Source organism: Trachemys scripta, chromosome 2 (genome assembly GCF_013100865.1).
Source record: "Trachemys scripta elegans isolate TJP31775 chromosome 2, CAS_Tse_1.0, whole genome shotgun sequence".
NCBI lineage: Eukaryota > Metazoa > Chordata > Testudines > Emydidae > Trachemys > Trachemys scripta.
The window spans coordinates 162,138,161-162,153,287 of NC_048299.1; the positions used below are offsets into that span (position 1 = coordinate 162,138,161).

General features: G+C 41.4%; 1 protein-coding gene across 2 annotated transcripts in view; it reads left to right on the top strand.

Annotated features, from left to right (window-relative positions):
- Positions 1–14,908, top strand: part of TNFRSF11A (TNF receptor superfamily member 11a) — a 38,039-nt gene extending 23,131 nt beyond the window's left edge. The window contains exons 6-10 of one of the 2 annotated variants that reach the window (XM_034762090.1): positions 128–222; positions 1,256–1,363; positions 3,311–3,360; positions 5,339–6,182; positions 12,623–14,908. In XM_034762090.1, the coding sequence (XP_034617981.1) occupies positions 128–222; positions 1,256–1,363; positions 3,311–3,360; positions 5,339–6,182; positions 12,623–13,035 (1,510 nt within the window). In that variant the 3' untranslated portion in view covers positions 13,036–14,908. Of the gene's footprint in view, positions 1–127; positions 223–1,255; positions 1,364–3,307; positions 3,361–5,338; positions 6,183–12,622 lie in introns of both variants that reach the window. The other variant, XM_034762089.1, reaches the window with a different exon arrangement.
- Positions 14,909–15,127: the final 219 nt, after the last annotated feature.

A 15,127-nucleotide genomic window follows, 5' to 3' on the forward strand; every position in this document is an offset into this window, starting at 1 on the left:
GAGATTATTAAAAATTAAAGGCTCTGAGAATCTCTTACAATGCAAAGTGTTAGGCAACCTAAATGTAGGTGTCATTGCCAGTTCTCTACATGATCATCCAGCATTTTTTTTTTCTTTATTTTTGTAGCTGCACAGCTCTGGGAACTGCAGAAGGAGTTCCTGGGACTGATCGGGCAGATGTAGTTTGTGTGGAACCTACGATGTCTGTACAACCACAAGATGGTATATTTCATCATACATAATTATCCATCAGAAAGTATAGGGTAGGATTTTCAAAAGGGCTCAGTGCTGGCATAACTCTGTTCCCACTGAAGCTGGCTTTAAAGGAAGCAGTTGGGCCAATTCTGAGCCTTTTTGAAAATCCCCCTCAAAATATTTTGGTATTAAAGATTATTTTATGCCATTCTGAATTAGGGTGACCAGATGTCCCAATTTTATAGGGACAGTCCCGATATTTGGAGCTTTTTCTTATATAGGTGCCTATTGCCCCCCACCCCGTCCCGATTTTTCACACTATCTATCTGGTCACCCTATTCTGAATTGCAGCTCCTTGTGAAAAATCACACTACAGTCTATATTCAGTACTGTATACAGCTTTATACTTTTTATTGAAATGACATACCAGATGAGATTGTTATTATAATACCCATTAACTACCATCACAGTTGCAGTTCTGGCTTTTTTGCATTCCTCTAATGTTTAACTATTTAAAAAAAAACCTATGACTTCTGTCTGTGTATTTTGATAGCGATGGATACTGTGTCAGTCAAAGGCAGCCCTTGATGTCTGATAATGAGGCCCATTGCCTTTTTTATCTTTAATGTGGATGTGCTGCCCCAGCGAGACTGCATGTTTCAGCATGCAGCGAGCAGTCGTGATGTGAGGCTTGCACGCTGGGGCCTGTGTAACTCATAGAAACTACCTTCAGAGCCTTTTCAGGCAAATCAAGTGTAGCTCTTGGGCTCCTAGCAGCTTACACTTGAACCCTTCAACTGAGCAAAATTTGGGCATGCCTCTATTGGGGTGTCTTCAGAGTTTAAATCTGTAGCTCTTTTTAAGATCGCATTGTAAAGCATGGGCTTGATCAGTCTCCTTGTTATGCAACAAAATGTGTTATAAAGCTATCGGGGTTATTTTAGAAATCTAAGTTCAAATCGAAAAATCTTACTGCATCCAAGTAAGAAAACTAAGCAAGGATTGTATCATTGCTAAGTATAAACTGCACACTGATGTGATATTTTTTTTCATCCTACAGAAACAAACAAGATCTTGTATGTTCTGAGTGTTCCAGTCCTCTTTGTGATATTAATCAGCATTATCATACTTATCATATATTACAAAAATAAGGGGAAAGCACTGACAGGTACATTATGGCTAATGATTTTTAGGAATTCAATTTAATGTGAAATCTGTATTTTTTTAAACTGTGTGATTTGACTTTAGTGGGAATCATCAGGTTAAAAACGCATGCATTGTTTGGAAAATTATATGCTCTACAGTTTATGTATTTTAGCTGGCACAAAGCAGGACTTCGGATTCCCTTTCTCTAGGCCAGAAACGTATTAGGCTTATCACTCTGGTACCCTGTCAAATCAGCTATTGTGCAGTAACTGGTTTGTCAAAATTAGATCTTAGCTAATGTACAGTCCAATGGAGTGCTGTTTATGCATGCAAGGCATGTATTGTGTGGTCTGCATGCCTGACAGCTGTGCTTTAGCCAACCGGCGGCCTGTGGACTATTCTGTCCAGACCCTATGGAGGATTCCATTTTGTAATCTTGGTGTCTTCTGCACAGTGTGACCTCACACACACCATACGTGCGAGGTCACACTGAATGGAGGATGCAATTTTGGACTGCCTTACTAAAACTGTCACGGCTTGCCACTAGTACAATCACATATCTGAGAACGTGATCAAGCTTGTTGTTTGGACTAGGGACTTGATACAGTATTACTGTAATAGTGGAGAAATGTGATTTTCATGTATTGTCAATGGCATTAAATATTATTAACATGGGGAAAATGCTGCAGCGATTGCTGCATGAATGTCGATGCATCTGCAGAAACTCATTTTAACCTCTATGCATTAGTTGATTTAAGCAAACTGTTATTACTCCTTTTGGATTTACTTCCTCCTCCTGGAAATCTTTTTCTCATCTGTCCTTTTTCCCCTTTCATTTCCTCAGCCCCACCTGCCTGGGTATTTTGTGCCATTCTTCTCCTGCATTGTTTAAATAAACTTTTAAATAGTGTTTTATAAGTTAGCTACCACGTCCACACTAAATGCCTGTCACCCTAAATCAGGAATCCTTTGGATGGGCTGGAGATAATGGTGACCCTCATAGTAAACCAAACATTTTAGATTCAGTACAGGTTATAATGGAATCCTCTTAATCCGGATTTCCATCACTCTACAGCCCGCTCCAGTAAGTGGCCTTTCATGCCCTTTAAGAGAAATTCCAGACTGACAGATGATACCACTTAAATAGCAACACTGCTGTCTGGGCTCTGCAGAGCCCAATCAAGTTAGTGCCTTCTCCCAGTTTCTGCAGGCCAGTATCTACAGTGGAGTGGATAGTAGGTGTGTGTACTTGGCATGAATGGAACAAACTAATAGCCAAGACCAGGCAGTGGCTACATACTTGATATGTGTTCCACTTGTTCTACAAACACAGAGAACCAGCATAATATAAAAAGCACACAAGGCCCAGCACGACAAAATCCCCATAAACTATAATTACTGTCCTTGTGAAGCAGCAGTCGCTGTTATAAAGCCTCATTGGGTTTAAACCTTTTCCTTCAGAGATGTTTTAATTTAGTACATTTCCCAATTAAACACATTCCAATTAAGCGGAACAGACTGTATTCAAAACTGCCATCCTGTGGTGGTTTCGGGGTGTGTGTGCAGGGGGTGGGGTTTCCCGCTTTGGTCTCCTCATTGCTATTTGGGCATTCATGTGACACCTCTTGAAATAGACTAACCAATTGTATGGTTGCAACTGGGTCGATCTGAGGCCAGTCATAGCTTGTTGACATGTGACCAGGAATAAAGCCCCATTTGATGTGGAACATAGTTTAACCACATTCTATTTTAGGACCTTATAGACATTTGTTCCATAAGGATGTATCCAATTCAAGTTATAATGAATGCTCAGCTAGACAGTCGCTTGGTCTTTTGAGCAGAGTCAATAAAAACAATCTGGACAGTTAGGTTTCATTTAATGTAGGGGATTATGGATAACTGTATATTATTTGATCTGTGATTGACTTAAGAAAGCCTGCTAAACACTATTTTGTTTCCCCTACAGCAGATCTACAGCAGTGGGCTAATGAAGTATGCAGCCAAATAAAAGGGACGAAGGTAAACTCTAATGTTCTAAATTTTTCACTGTGGTTATGCTTTGCTAATTCCTTTCCTGACCCTCATGGCAGCCTCGACACGTAGTACAGATAAATGAGGCCATAGATTTCTCTCCCACCATTCAGTAACTATTGTACCACCCAAGGAAAGACACTAGTAGGTGATCTGGTAGTTACAACAAAGGACAGAGAACTGATAGCATTCTGGCTTTAATTCCTGTAGACAATGAGCCAAGTTTTGCTCTAAGTTACACGAGTGTCACTCCTATGAGTCAAGTATCAAAGGGGTAGCCGTGTTAGTCATGCTCCTATATGTCTGTTAGTCTATAAGGTGCCACAGGACTCTTTGCTACTCCTATGAGTATGACACTCAAGGTAAACTGACAGCAGAATTGGGCCCACTGACTCATTGTGTGACCATGCGCATACCATTTGAATTCTTTCCCCCAACTCTACATAGCTAGAAGATAAGGACTTCTCTTTGCAGTCTACAGAAATAGCTATTCTTTTCTGAACACTAGGGATGATTTGCCTTATATTCCTTTTTATTTTAAGCCCTTGGTGTCAGTTAATTATGTTAATTGTTCTAGTGTACTAGGGCTTTTTAATCATTGGGTAATCCCAGGAAAATTCCTGTAAATGCCATTTTTATGCTCATCGTAGAAAGTAGCCAAATGAAGAAATGGAGGGAATTTGTGGGCAGGGTCACTGAACATATAAGGCCTGAGTCTTCTCTCACTTCAGTCTAAATCAGGAGTCTAAATCAGCCATTCATGTCAGAGGAATTGAAGGTGTGTAAAACTGGTGTAAGTAAGAGAATAATCAGCTCTTCCTTTATAAAAATGAGGGAGAGTATTTAAGGTCAAATCCTCTGCTGAGGTAAATGGTCACTGCTACATTGACTTCAGTGGAGTTTCACACAAAGAAGAGAATTTGACCTTTAGAATTTAGAGGATTTCAAATCTAGTATAGGTTAGATCTGGGCATCAAACTTTAAAGAATAGCCCATTATTAAGAGGAAAACCTCTTGTGCTTTAAATTGTAGCTTTTCTCTGAAAAGTGACTGTAAAAATGGCACCATGGATTCCGCATTTATTGTCTCAACAATTTCCAGGTCATATGTGCTCCGTTCACAAGTAAATGTTTTTTGAACTCTCTGCCTTGCAAGCTCACCCTGAGTTCTGAAAGCCAACCTGGATTCTTCATGTATCACCACCATTAATAAAGGTTCTGCCCAGGGCCGCCTAGAGGATTCAGGGGGCCTATGGTCTTCGGCGGCGGGGTCCCCCACTGCTGAATTGCCACCGAAGACCTGGCACTTCAGCGGCAGGTCCCGGGGCGGAAGGACCCCCCGCCGCCGAATTGCTGCCGAAGACCTGGAGCGGAAGAAGCTCCGAAGGCCCGAGCCCCACAAGAGTTTTCCGGGGCCCCCGGAGCAAGTGAAGGACCCCGCTCCAGGGGCCCCAAAAAACTCTCGTGGGGGCTCCTGCAGGACCCGGGGCAAATTGCCCCACTTGCCCCTCCCCCCCCCCCTCTGGGCGGCCCTGGTTCTGCCCTCAGTGTCACCTGTGCAAACCTCATTGCCTTCAATGGGATTGCTCAGGTGTAACTGATTGGACCTTAGTAACAATTCTGTCAATGAGACAGAAGGAAGAATAAAATCTAACTCACTCTTTCTTAGCTGTTTTGGCTCTTTAGAGCCAACAGGAGCAATAACCAGTTAAAAAATTATTTTTGTCACTCGCGGGAGCAATTTGACTGTGAATACACACAAGGAGCAGACCTGTCCAGTAAGATCCTTGTCACATATCCAAGCAGAATTACATTTTATGGGTCAAAAATGAAGGTGGTGCTGCTCTAAGTCATCAACTGCAACTCAAGAATATTAAGTTATCTAAATATCATTTCTGCTGTGCTAAGAAAAATAATATTCTGATGACCTGTTTATTAAACATCTTTTTCTTTTGGATTTTGTTTAGGAATCCCCCCAAGAGCCATTTCTTAATATAAACATGGTGAACGCTACAAGTCCTCAGCCTTCTGAAGGAATATATTTGCTAGCCCTTGATGACTATATTTTTTCTGAAGATCTGGGTTGCCCAAATGGGCACACACTCTATGGGAAAGGCAGCCCAGATACAATCCACTATGAATTGGGAGAGAACATCCCAACATTGTCTTTAGCAACAGAGTCTGAGGATGACCACTTCAGGCAGATTCCCATGGAAGATGAATATGTAGATAGAGCTCCCCATGCCCATGGTTATTTACCTTTATTGAGTCAGCCTGACAGTAAATCTGTGTCACCATTTTCAGAGCCACTGGAGGTAGGGGAGAATGATAGCTTAAGTCAGTGCTTCACAGGAACTGAGAGCATGGTGGATTTAACAGGCTGCTATAGCTCTGATCCTTCACGCGGCATGGACTGCATCCATGTCTCCTCAGACAAATACCTACAGAAATCTTGCCATTGCACCTGTAGTCATATGAAGGAGACAGAGAGAAAGGACACAGATCACTTCCCAGTGAACCCTGAGTCAGTGAACAACTGCATGGGCTGTGGGGTTTCATCTAGGGAATCTCCTAGGAAGTGGAGCGAACCCTTTTGTGCAGCAGTTGACTATACCACAGCCTCACCGGAAAATGGACTTTATCCACAGTGCACCTGTGGCTTGGACTTTCCCTCTGCAGGTCAGAGTACTTTAGCAAGCAATCCTGGCATGGAAGATACTCCCTCTGAAGGTACTGACACAAAGTACCAGAAAACAAACGGAAGCACTTCTGGGGCAAATTGTAGCACTTCAGAACTCCCACAAGCATCGGGTAAGCAACCCCTCCAGCAGGCTCGCTCTACATACTATCATATAGGATTATCCTTCATACTTTCCCCATATTCTTTTACTTTGAATCTCAGTGCAGGATATGGTTTGGGGGAAGGAGAGATTAATAAAATGAAGCTTTTTTTTATTATTATTTATTTGCCTTGCAGTTACTTTCAATGACCAGGATGAAAAAGCCAGGACATTTGTTTTCTATTGGACTCTGGAAATGGTCTAGACCCAATGAGGTTTCATGCTGGTGCCAGTGGTTATTCTCCACCCAGCAAGGAAACCTCCATCCTCTGGCTCCTGCTACAGAGCCCAGACAGTTTATGCTGTTGTCTAAATATTTTGATAGTGGAACAAAGTGAATTCATTGCACTTTCGTCTCCCATCATGAAGTTCTCAGTTAAACACCAATCAAAAGCATGAAATTTGCAGTTAAACACCATTATAACTGACAAGTAAAAACAGGCCCAATTTTCTGTTTGTTTAACTCTTGCTCTTTATTATTTTTAACACAGCAAAATGAATTTTAAAATAATTGGATGCACACTGTTGTTCTGCCCACACACTCACTTCTGTCTTCTTAATAATTCTGGAACCCATTTATTTAGTTTATTCTTAAATAGCCAAATGACAAACAGGGGGGAAAAAATTGAATAGAATGACTTAGGGGCTAACACCTGTCCCCTAGTAGTGACCCTTTCTGAACTGATTCCTTAAGAGCCACTACACCAGGGGTCGGCAGCGTTTGGCACGCCAGGGTGCTTACCCTGGCGAGCCGCGTGCCGAACATTGCCGACCCCTGCACTACACTCTCCGCCTCAAAATTCTCTTCAGTACCCACATCTAGGGTGAACAGATAGTAAGTATAAAAAATCGGGATGGGGGTGGGGGAGTGATAGGCACTTATATAATACAAAGACCCAAATATTGGGACTGTCCCTATAAAATCAGGACATCTGGTCACCCTATCCACATCTGCTACAATGATATAAGAAATCATCTATTTATGATGGCTCTAGGAACAGATGTTGTTCAGTTGTTCCATTTAAATTACTTTTAGCGGGGGGAAGTATATAGAGAAACTATATATTTATATGTCTGTCTTCCCACCTTTTATGTGTCACTAATAGTTTTAGACTGTAATCTCTTCAGGGCAGCAACCCTGTCTTTATATATGCTTTTATGATGTCTAGCAGAATGGGACCTTGGTCTTGATGAAGGCCTCTGGGTACTATGGTTATACAAATATTAATAGGCAATCGCCCTTCTATAAATGCATATTATACCTTAGAGTAGTGTCCTGGGGCATTCATGTCAACCTGCCAAGGCCCAAATGTGGTCTGTAATGTGTCAGAGGCCCCCACAAAAAAATGTTATCCACATGGGAGACTTAAAATACTACAGGATTCATTCCTCTGTTAGAAATGACACATTCTGTTATACATGATTTGTGTGGAACGTAGGTACCTTTGGGGCTAAAATGAGGGACATCTGAGGTATACCTAGAGGTCAAGTCCTTTTTGACACTAGCAGAATGTCACTCCTCTCTTTAAATCCGACAGTAGAATGAAGAGAGAGTTATTATGGAGCAGAGGGGCAGGGGAGATTAGGGATTGGGGAGCAGAGGGAAAGGGGAGTTTGGACTCGCACATGAATGGAAGTGTGTCTAATCTGGTCTGCTATTTAATTCTCTTGGTGTAGTTTTAATTGTATAGGCACCACTGCATGCCTTCACTTACTATAGTGCTACCTGGTGAAACCTGAGCATGCATACTGTGTTATTTATTTACAAGCGACATCTGACTGCTGTGAGGGCCTTTTAGCCAATTCTAAAATAGTATTTTTTAATTAATCAAACTCAAAATGCATAGTTCATGTGTTCTTTTTCTGCTTATGGAATGGGAATGTTCTGAGGGAAATATCGATGTGTACACGTGAACTGGAATAGGGCTTAGTAAATGATTCCATTCTGAGTCATGCTTAAGAACTAGCTGTGGGTTTATAAGAAGCATTAATGAAATCCTCTGTGAAGTTCTAGGTCAGAAAAAGACACACAACATACATTTTGTAACTGTCTCAATATGGATTGACATAGTACTGGAACTATGTAGGTGAGTGAACAGGGGCAGCACCACCTCTTCCTAGTGGTGGGGCTGAGGTGAGGTAGACAGAAAATTGCGGGGTTGCCCTATACATCTTGCGGGTGCACACACTTATTTTTTTAACAATACGTACCTAAATATGTATATTGTCTGTTATCCTCAAAAGGAGAATAAAAATATATATACAGACAGATCAGTTTTAAACTACATCTCTGGCAGCTCACTGGTGCAACATTTATTCACAGAAAATCAATAGGAGAAAAACTAAGCCAATAAATAAATAAGCTAATAATACTAATAATATTAACAATAATCATGCAAACTTCTGGGAAAAATTACTGGTTAAATAATACTAATAGCTAATTACTTTAAATCGGAGAATATACTGTATTATATTTTTAAATTAGCCATTTGCACATGCAAAAAAACCAAAACAACAACACACACACACTATTATTTAAAACAAAGTAAATAACAACCAACAAAAACTAAGTACACCTTTTTTCCTTAGCCAATTGAGCCCATATTTCCATTCCAGCCAAATCAAAACCCAATCAAATACAATCAGAAAATTCAAACCATTTTAAAGCTGTTTTTTGGAGGGGGGTTCACTCTTGCTTTAACTGTTGTGCACCCACCTAATTCACAGTCTTTATAAAAGTAACAAAAGCAATTCGGTCTTAACTAAATGAACTGCCAATTAATACAAAAATAGCACAAAAAAATAAAGCACTACCAATAAAGCACAAAAACAGCATTTGACAGGCAGCAAAAATCAAGATGTAATTTCTTAAACATACATTGTGGGGCAAGTGTTTCTCAAGGTTTCACTAAACCAGTGAAAAACTGACATACATTATGAAACAAAAAAATGCATGTACGAAGATTGAGCTACTACTTACCGCAGAGAAGAAGTTTCACTTAAGGACAATCCGTCCATTGTTGTGATTTGCAGCAAAGGAATTGGTGGCATCGTCAGGGGAGGCCTTAGGGTTGCGCGACTGCCCAGAGCACCATAGTCGGTGCCTTGGTCGGGGGGGGCTCCATGGTTAATGCCACCCCACATGCACATAGTCAGTCCAAGGCTCCTTTAACCTCTAAGAGCTGGGCCCTGAACTGGGAGAGGCACAGCTGGGGGCACTCCAGCTGCTAGTCCTGTATGGGCTGGGGCTTCCTCTTCCCCTACAAGGGCCACTCCTGAGGCCGGGTCAGACCAACTTCTGGGAACCTCCCGTGGCTGCAGGAAACTTTACAACCCCGCACTTTCCTGCCGCCATTGCTCCCCAGCCATGGTGGGAGGTGTCACTGTATGGGGAGCTGCCCCCCCATTTGTCTGGTGCCATTTTCCCTCTGGCCAGCCCTGGACATTATCACCCTGGCATTCAGAGCGGGGTGGTTGGCAGTAGCAGCAGCTGCTGGCTGGGTGCCCAGCTCTGAAGGCAGTGCCACTGCCAGTAACAGTGCAGAACTGCATAAGTAAGGGTGGCATGGTATGGCATTGCCATCCTTACTTCTGCGCTACTGCTGGCAGCGGTGCTGCTTTCAGAGCTGGGCCGCCGACCAGCAGCTGCAACTCTCTGGCTGCCCAGCTCTGAAGGCAGTGGAGAAGTAAGGGTGGTAATACCACACCATGCCACCCTTACTTATCATAACATTAGACCATTGCGCTGGGAGGAGTAGCTCTGAGTAGGGGGCTAAGGCAAATTTTGGGGTGGACATAGGTCCAACAACCGCCCCCCCACCAGCACTGCCCCTGTTTGAGAATTTGTGGCACATCAGCTTTGTGAAATAGAACTGGCTTCAAAATGGGGGGAAACTGCCACAAAAATTCCAAGGAAATATTTGTCTTTTTTACTATTCAAAATTTAAATGAAAAATGTTGAACTGCCCTATCATGAAAGACTTTTGGCATGTAAATATAAATCTGCAAACCAAAGTGTTCAGTTACATGGGTCTGAGCCTTCAGGTGCCAATTCATAATGTTCCAAATTTTGGAGGAGTTGAAACCTGTAGTGTGTGTTCATGCCCATCTCTAGAATTGACTATAAATAGAACTTTTAGAAGCCCTTTGTGAACCTAGGACACAGAATTTGAGGGGACCACCTGAGTCATCGAGTCCAGTTCCCTGCTATCACAGGCAAGCCCCTTTCTGGAGGATTAAGGGCTGAATGCTACAAAGGAGTTAAGCTCCTAACTTCTACTGAAGTCAATGAAAGTTAGGAACCTAACTTCTTCAGAACATTCACCCCTGAGTGAATCAAGAATTAGGAATGGGATACAGAGTCTTTTACATCTAAGTTCAAATCCTGTCCAAGTCAGTAGCAACCAACAGTCATTACCACATGAAAGCTGCTTGGTGGCTTATGCAAAGTGAGTTTGTGGCCACCTTCCAGTTCTCAGTAGGTAATTGTAACAAAAAAACCCCAACAACCCTATAATCCTATAATACCAAGCAACTGGCAGTCTTGGTAGAGAAACCAAAGGACTGAATGCTTGTGGAGAGTATCCCTATAGGTCTGGGTTTTATATATATTTGGTAGGGCAAAGTGGACAGGTTTCATTAACACACTCTGGGGAAAGAGGATTTCAGTATTCACCTCTTCTATCAACCTGGCACCTTTAATAAGCAGTTAAGAATCCCATATCACATTCAGCAAAGCATTAATTGACTTCTATTTAACTTTCATGTAGTTTATCTAAAATTGCTGTTCTACAAATAAACACTGGTGAATCTTCATGCAGTGTTTTGGATGTAGCAAGCACTATGGAAATGCTAAGGGTTATTACTCTAACCAAAAATCCAGCATTTGTGACATCAGCATCATGTTGATGGCAGGGAATTGTGACACCTGGACTGGGCCTTCACCAAAGAAACAGCTTGGGCAGGAAATAAGGCAGTACCTAAAAGAGAGAACTGTTAGTCGTATATCATGGTAATCAACGATAATTGGAAAGAAAATACAGAAATAGTGTGGTGGTTTTTAGTTAAAGTAAATAATATTGCTAAAGTGAGCCTTTTTAAAAAAAGAAGTCCAAGTGCCACCAAACTGTGTTATAGATGTACTCATGCATGAATTTATTATCATTTACTGGAATTCAGTTATGGCATGCAAACATCACTGTTTACTGACAACACCAGGTTGTTCTGGGGTAGGCCATGCCTTATAAAGGGTGATTGTAAGTGGGTTCCTCTTTAAAATTAATGAATAACTGCAGTGACAGGGTTATAAAAAATGCTGATTTTAAAGTATTAAAACATGCCAATAAAACATCATGAATTTCTAAAAATCTCTAGGACCTGTCCATAAAAACTGATGAAGTAATCTGTAGTAGGAAGAATACCTCTTAGGGAAAGAGAGAGAGAGAGAGAGAGAAAGTGTGTGCACTAATAATACTCAGCTAAAGCTGTTTTTATTGTTTTATTTGTTTGAACTGAGGGAAAGTTAATTCTTCTCAGCATTTCCCATAATTCTTGTATGAATTTTGAAATTTCAGGGCTTCATCCTGCTCTTATTTAAGTTAATGCAAAATGCCTCATTGTCTTCAGTGACACCATGATCGGGCTTGTAGTATAAACTCACCTATGCCTGCCATGCACACCTCATGGCCAAACCTTTTAAAAAAGGTTTCTATTATCATTCTAGTAGAATTTGGTGACACAGGCCATGATCCCGCAATGTGCTCAACATGGGTGGATCCCTGTGTCCATGCAGAGCCCCATTAAAGTCACTGAGCATATAGCCGGATCTGGGTCATAGAGTATAATCTCATGTGCTCCTAGGATTGCCCCATCCATACGCTCTACACTAACAGACCTTCTAGAGTCCAATATCCAGGGCTGTATGGATGGCAATAACCTTTTTAAGTCTTTCAAATTTTACTTAGTTAAATTTACTGCATAGTCTACATAATAATTACAATCATTTGAAAATCACTATAGTGATTGGTAATCTATAAATATCTAGAGCATAGCTATATATTCAAAGGGACAGACAATGAGCATTTTACGCATAGATTATGTGTGGAGCATTTTCCAGCACAATCTGGGTTTGTGTACGTGAGAGCAATTTCAGGAGGGTTTGCTGCAGGTACCGGTAGCTGCAGGAGGAGAGTATATAGCAAAAGCTCTCTCTCTTGCCTCCAGGTGATGAGTTTGAAAGGGAGAAATTTTCCTACCATCCCAGCTAGACACACTTGGATGACAGGTTTGGTGCTGGGAGGGAAAATAACAGGAATCAAATTCACTCAGCTAAATATTCATCTCATGAGACAAAATTCTAACAGAAAATATTAATCACGCATATATGCTTTTTTCCCCCCTCCCTTTCCCTAGGAAATGTGACTGGAAACAGTAACTCGACATTTATATCAAGTGGACAAGTAATGAATTTTAAGGGTGATATAATTGTTGTCTATGTTAGTCAAAACTCCCAAGAGGGGACAGCCGCTACTGGAACAGCTGATGAGAATGTGGGGAGTCCAGTGCAAGAGGAAAACCTGAACCGCTGCGAGACTTTTGCAGGCAACACCCAACAATACAAAGAAAAATATGCTGATGCTAATCCAGCCTGCGCTGCAGAGAACGAAGGACTAAATAGCACGGGGGAATATGAGAGAAGGCTGGGGCCTGTGGTTCAAGAAGAAAACCAAGACAGTCAGGACAGGAAGTGCTGCCACAGTGGGGCCTTTCAACCTGTGCAAGAGGAAGGAAAGCCAGGACAATTTTCAGAGAAAGCATTGCACTGATGGGAATCAACAGCTGTTTGCTCACTCTTAGTATTTGACTGAAACACCATTAATACTGAGGGACTGTACAACAGCCAGTGAATGATATTAATGGTCTGCACAGTTGTGTTAGCTGCTCAGAGGCCTGGTTGCCATGACTGGTTCATTAGATCTGAGACCTTTATTATTCCTGGTGTCTCTTGGGGACTTCATCAAATGGAACCGACAATTCCATGGTAAATGCCTGTGATGCTATCACTGTGGAAATTATTAGTGAAGACAGACACAAGTGTAAAGCTGCTATCATTGCAGAAATATCTGATGGGAAGGAAATCTACTTCCCCACAATTGTACAGGTTGTTCAAGACTTGCTGTCCATTCCCTTATCCTTGGGACATAAAGTGGAAGACTTTAATTAATTTAGATTGTAAACTCTTTGGGACAGGGATTCTGTGTGTGTGTGTGTACACAACACCTAACATATTGTGAATGCTACTAGAGTACAAATACTAATTATGATTAATATTCAGAAGGTAAATCATAAGTATTGACTAATATTTTTCTCTAATGACATCCGGACAAGAATTTGGGGAAAGATTAAGCCAAGCCCTTGTGCATGGCCTTTCTCTTTCCCTATTCCCTTGCATTTGCCATGAGAACCTTCCATCTAGATTTAATTCTGCCTTATTAACCTGAGTATCACTGTGCAATGATCCTATTGGCCTCATGTGAAGATGAACCATGCGCTTCCATGATCCACATGATCAGAGATCTAATTAGAATGAGAATCACTCGTCCACTGGGAGGAGCATCTTTTACTTGAAGATTTCTTGTTAGGAAGGATCTTCTGAAAAGCTCTAAAGCCACCGGGCCTTCTGTGTAGCTGTTCCAGTTTGCAATAACATTTCTGTAGGTGAAGACCACCTAAAATCCTGTGAGCAGGCAGTTTATTGAATCATCATTAGATGCCCATTTATAGATAAAAAGAAAGGAGATAGTCCCCTTGCATATTGCTTGCACAAATGGAGATTACACATTTTGCAGTCCTCTTTAAAAACAAACAAACAAAAAACCACTTATGTGGGAGAATTCCAGTTTAGAGATCTGGGTTGGCTGAATTCTGCTGAGAAGGAGAATTCCTCCACTCATTCCTTGGTAAATTAGCTACTTAGAGAGAAGGGAAAAGACAGTAGTTCAAGAAGGGATGTGTGTGTTTCAAGCCTCAGTTACCCCTCTTTCCATTGTTTGTGTGTGCCGCAATGGAAGGAGAGAGCTAGAAAGAGGGCGGTGAAATCATGGCTCTATTCATGTCATTTACCATTAACTTCAGTGGCACCATGATTTCACCAGAAGAATTCAACAATCTCTTTGACTAAAGTGTGAAAGAGCTTCAAACATCAATATGAAAAATGGGTGTGTCAGCCTGGGTGCTGTTATGACTCCATGATGGGAAATTTAACATGCCAGAAGGTACAATGCTTTTCCCTGTTCCAGAGTGAACCCAAACTGAAGTATCCATTCCATGATTACCAACTTTCTGCTGTGCTGCTTGGGTTCCCTGCCTTGCTGCTCAGTCACTGACCCTAAATTAATTTCTGCATCTATGTAATTTAGTTTGCAAGCACTCTGGGGCAGGCCCTGTTGTTCACTATGTGTTTGTACAATGGGGCCTAACATATTAGGATCCCAATGTTGATTGGTGCTATGACTGCTACTGTAATACAAATAATTAATAATAAATTCCTAAAGATCTTTTTCAGCAAAAGCACGATTTTATTACATTACCTGGAGGAAATTAAATTACATCGTTATATCCTCCAAGGTCATTTTTGGCAAAAACTCAAATGTGAATATAAAAATCCTCCCACTAGTATGCCTAGGCAATACATGTCCTTTGTTGTTTGGTTGTCACCCTGTGCCCTAGTGATTCCCACAGGAACAGCATTGGGTAACCTGTGGAACTGTATATTGACAGTCCATACCTGAAGAAAAGAAAAGAAAAGAAAAGAAAAGAAAAGAAATCTTGGCTTTTTAGATCTCAGCTCATTAATATACACAGCTTTATACTCCTCCGTAGTTCAAGGCAGTGTGAGAGTAAGAAATGGGGCTCTTA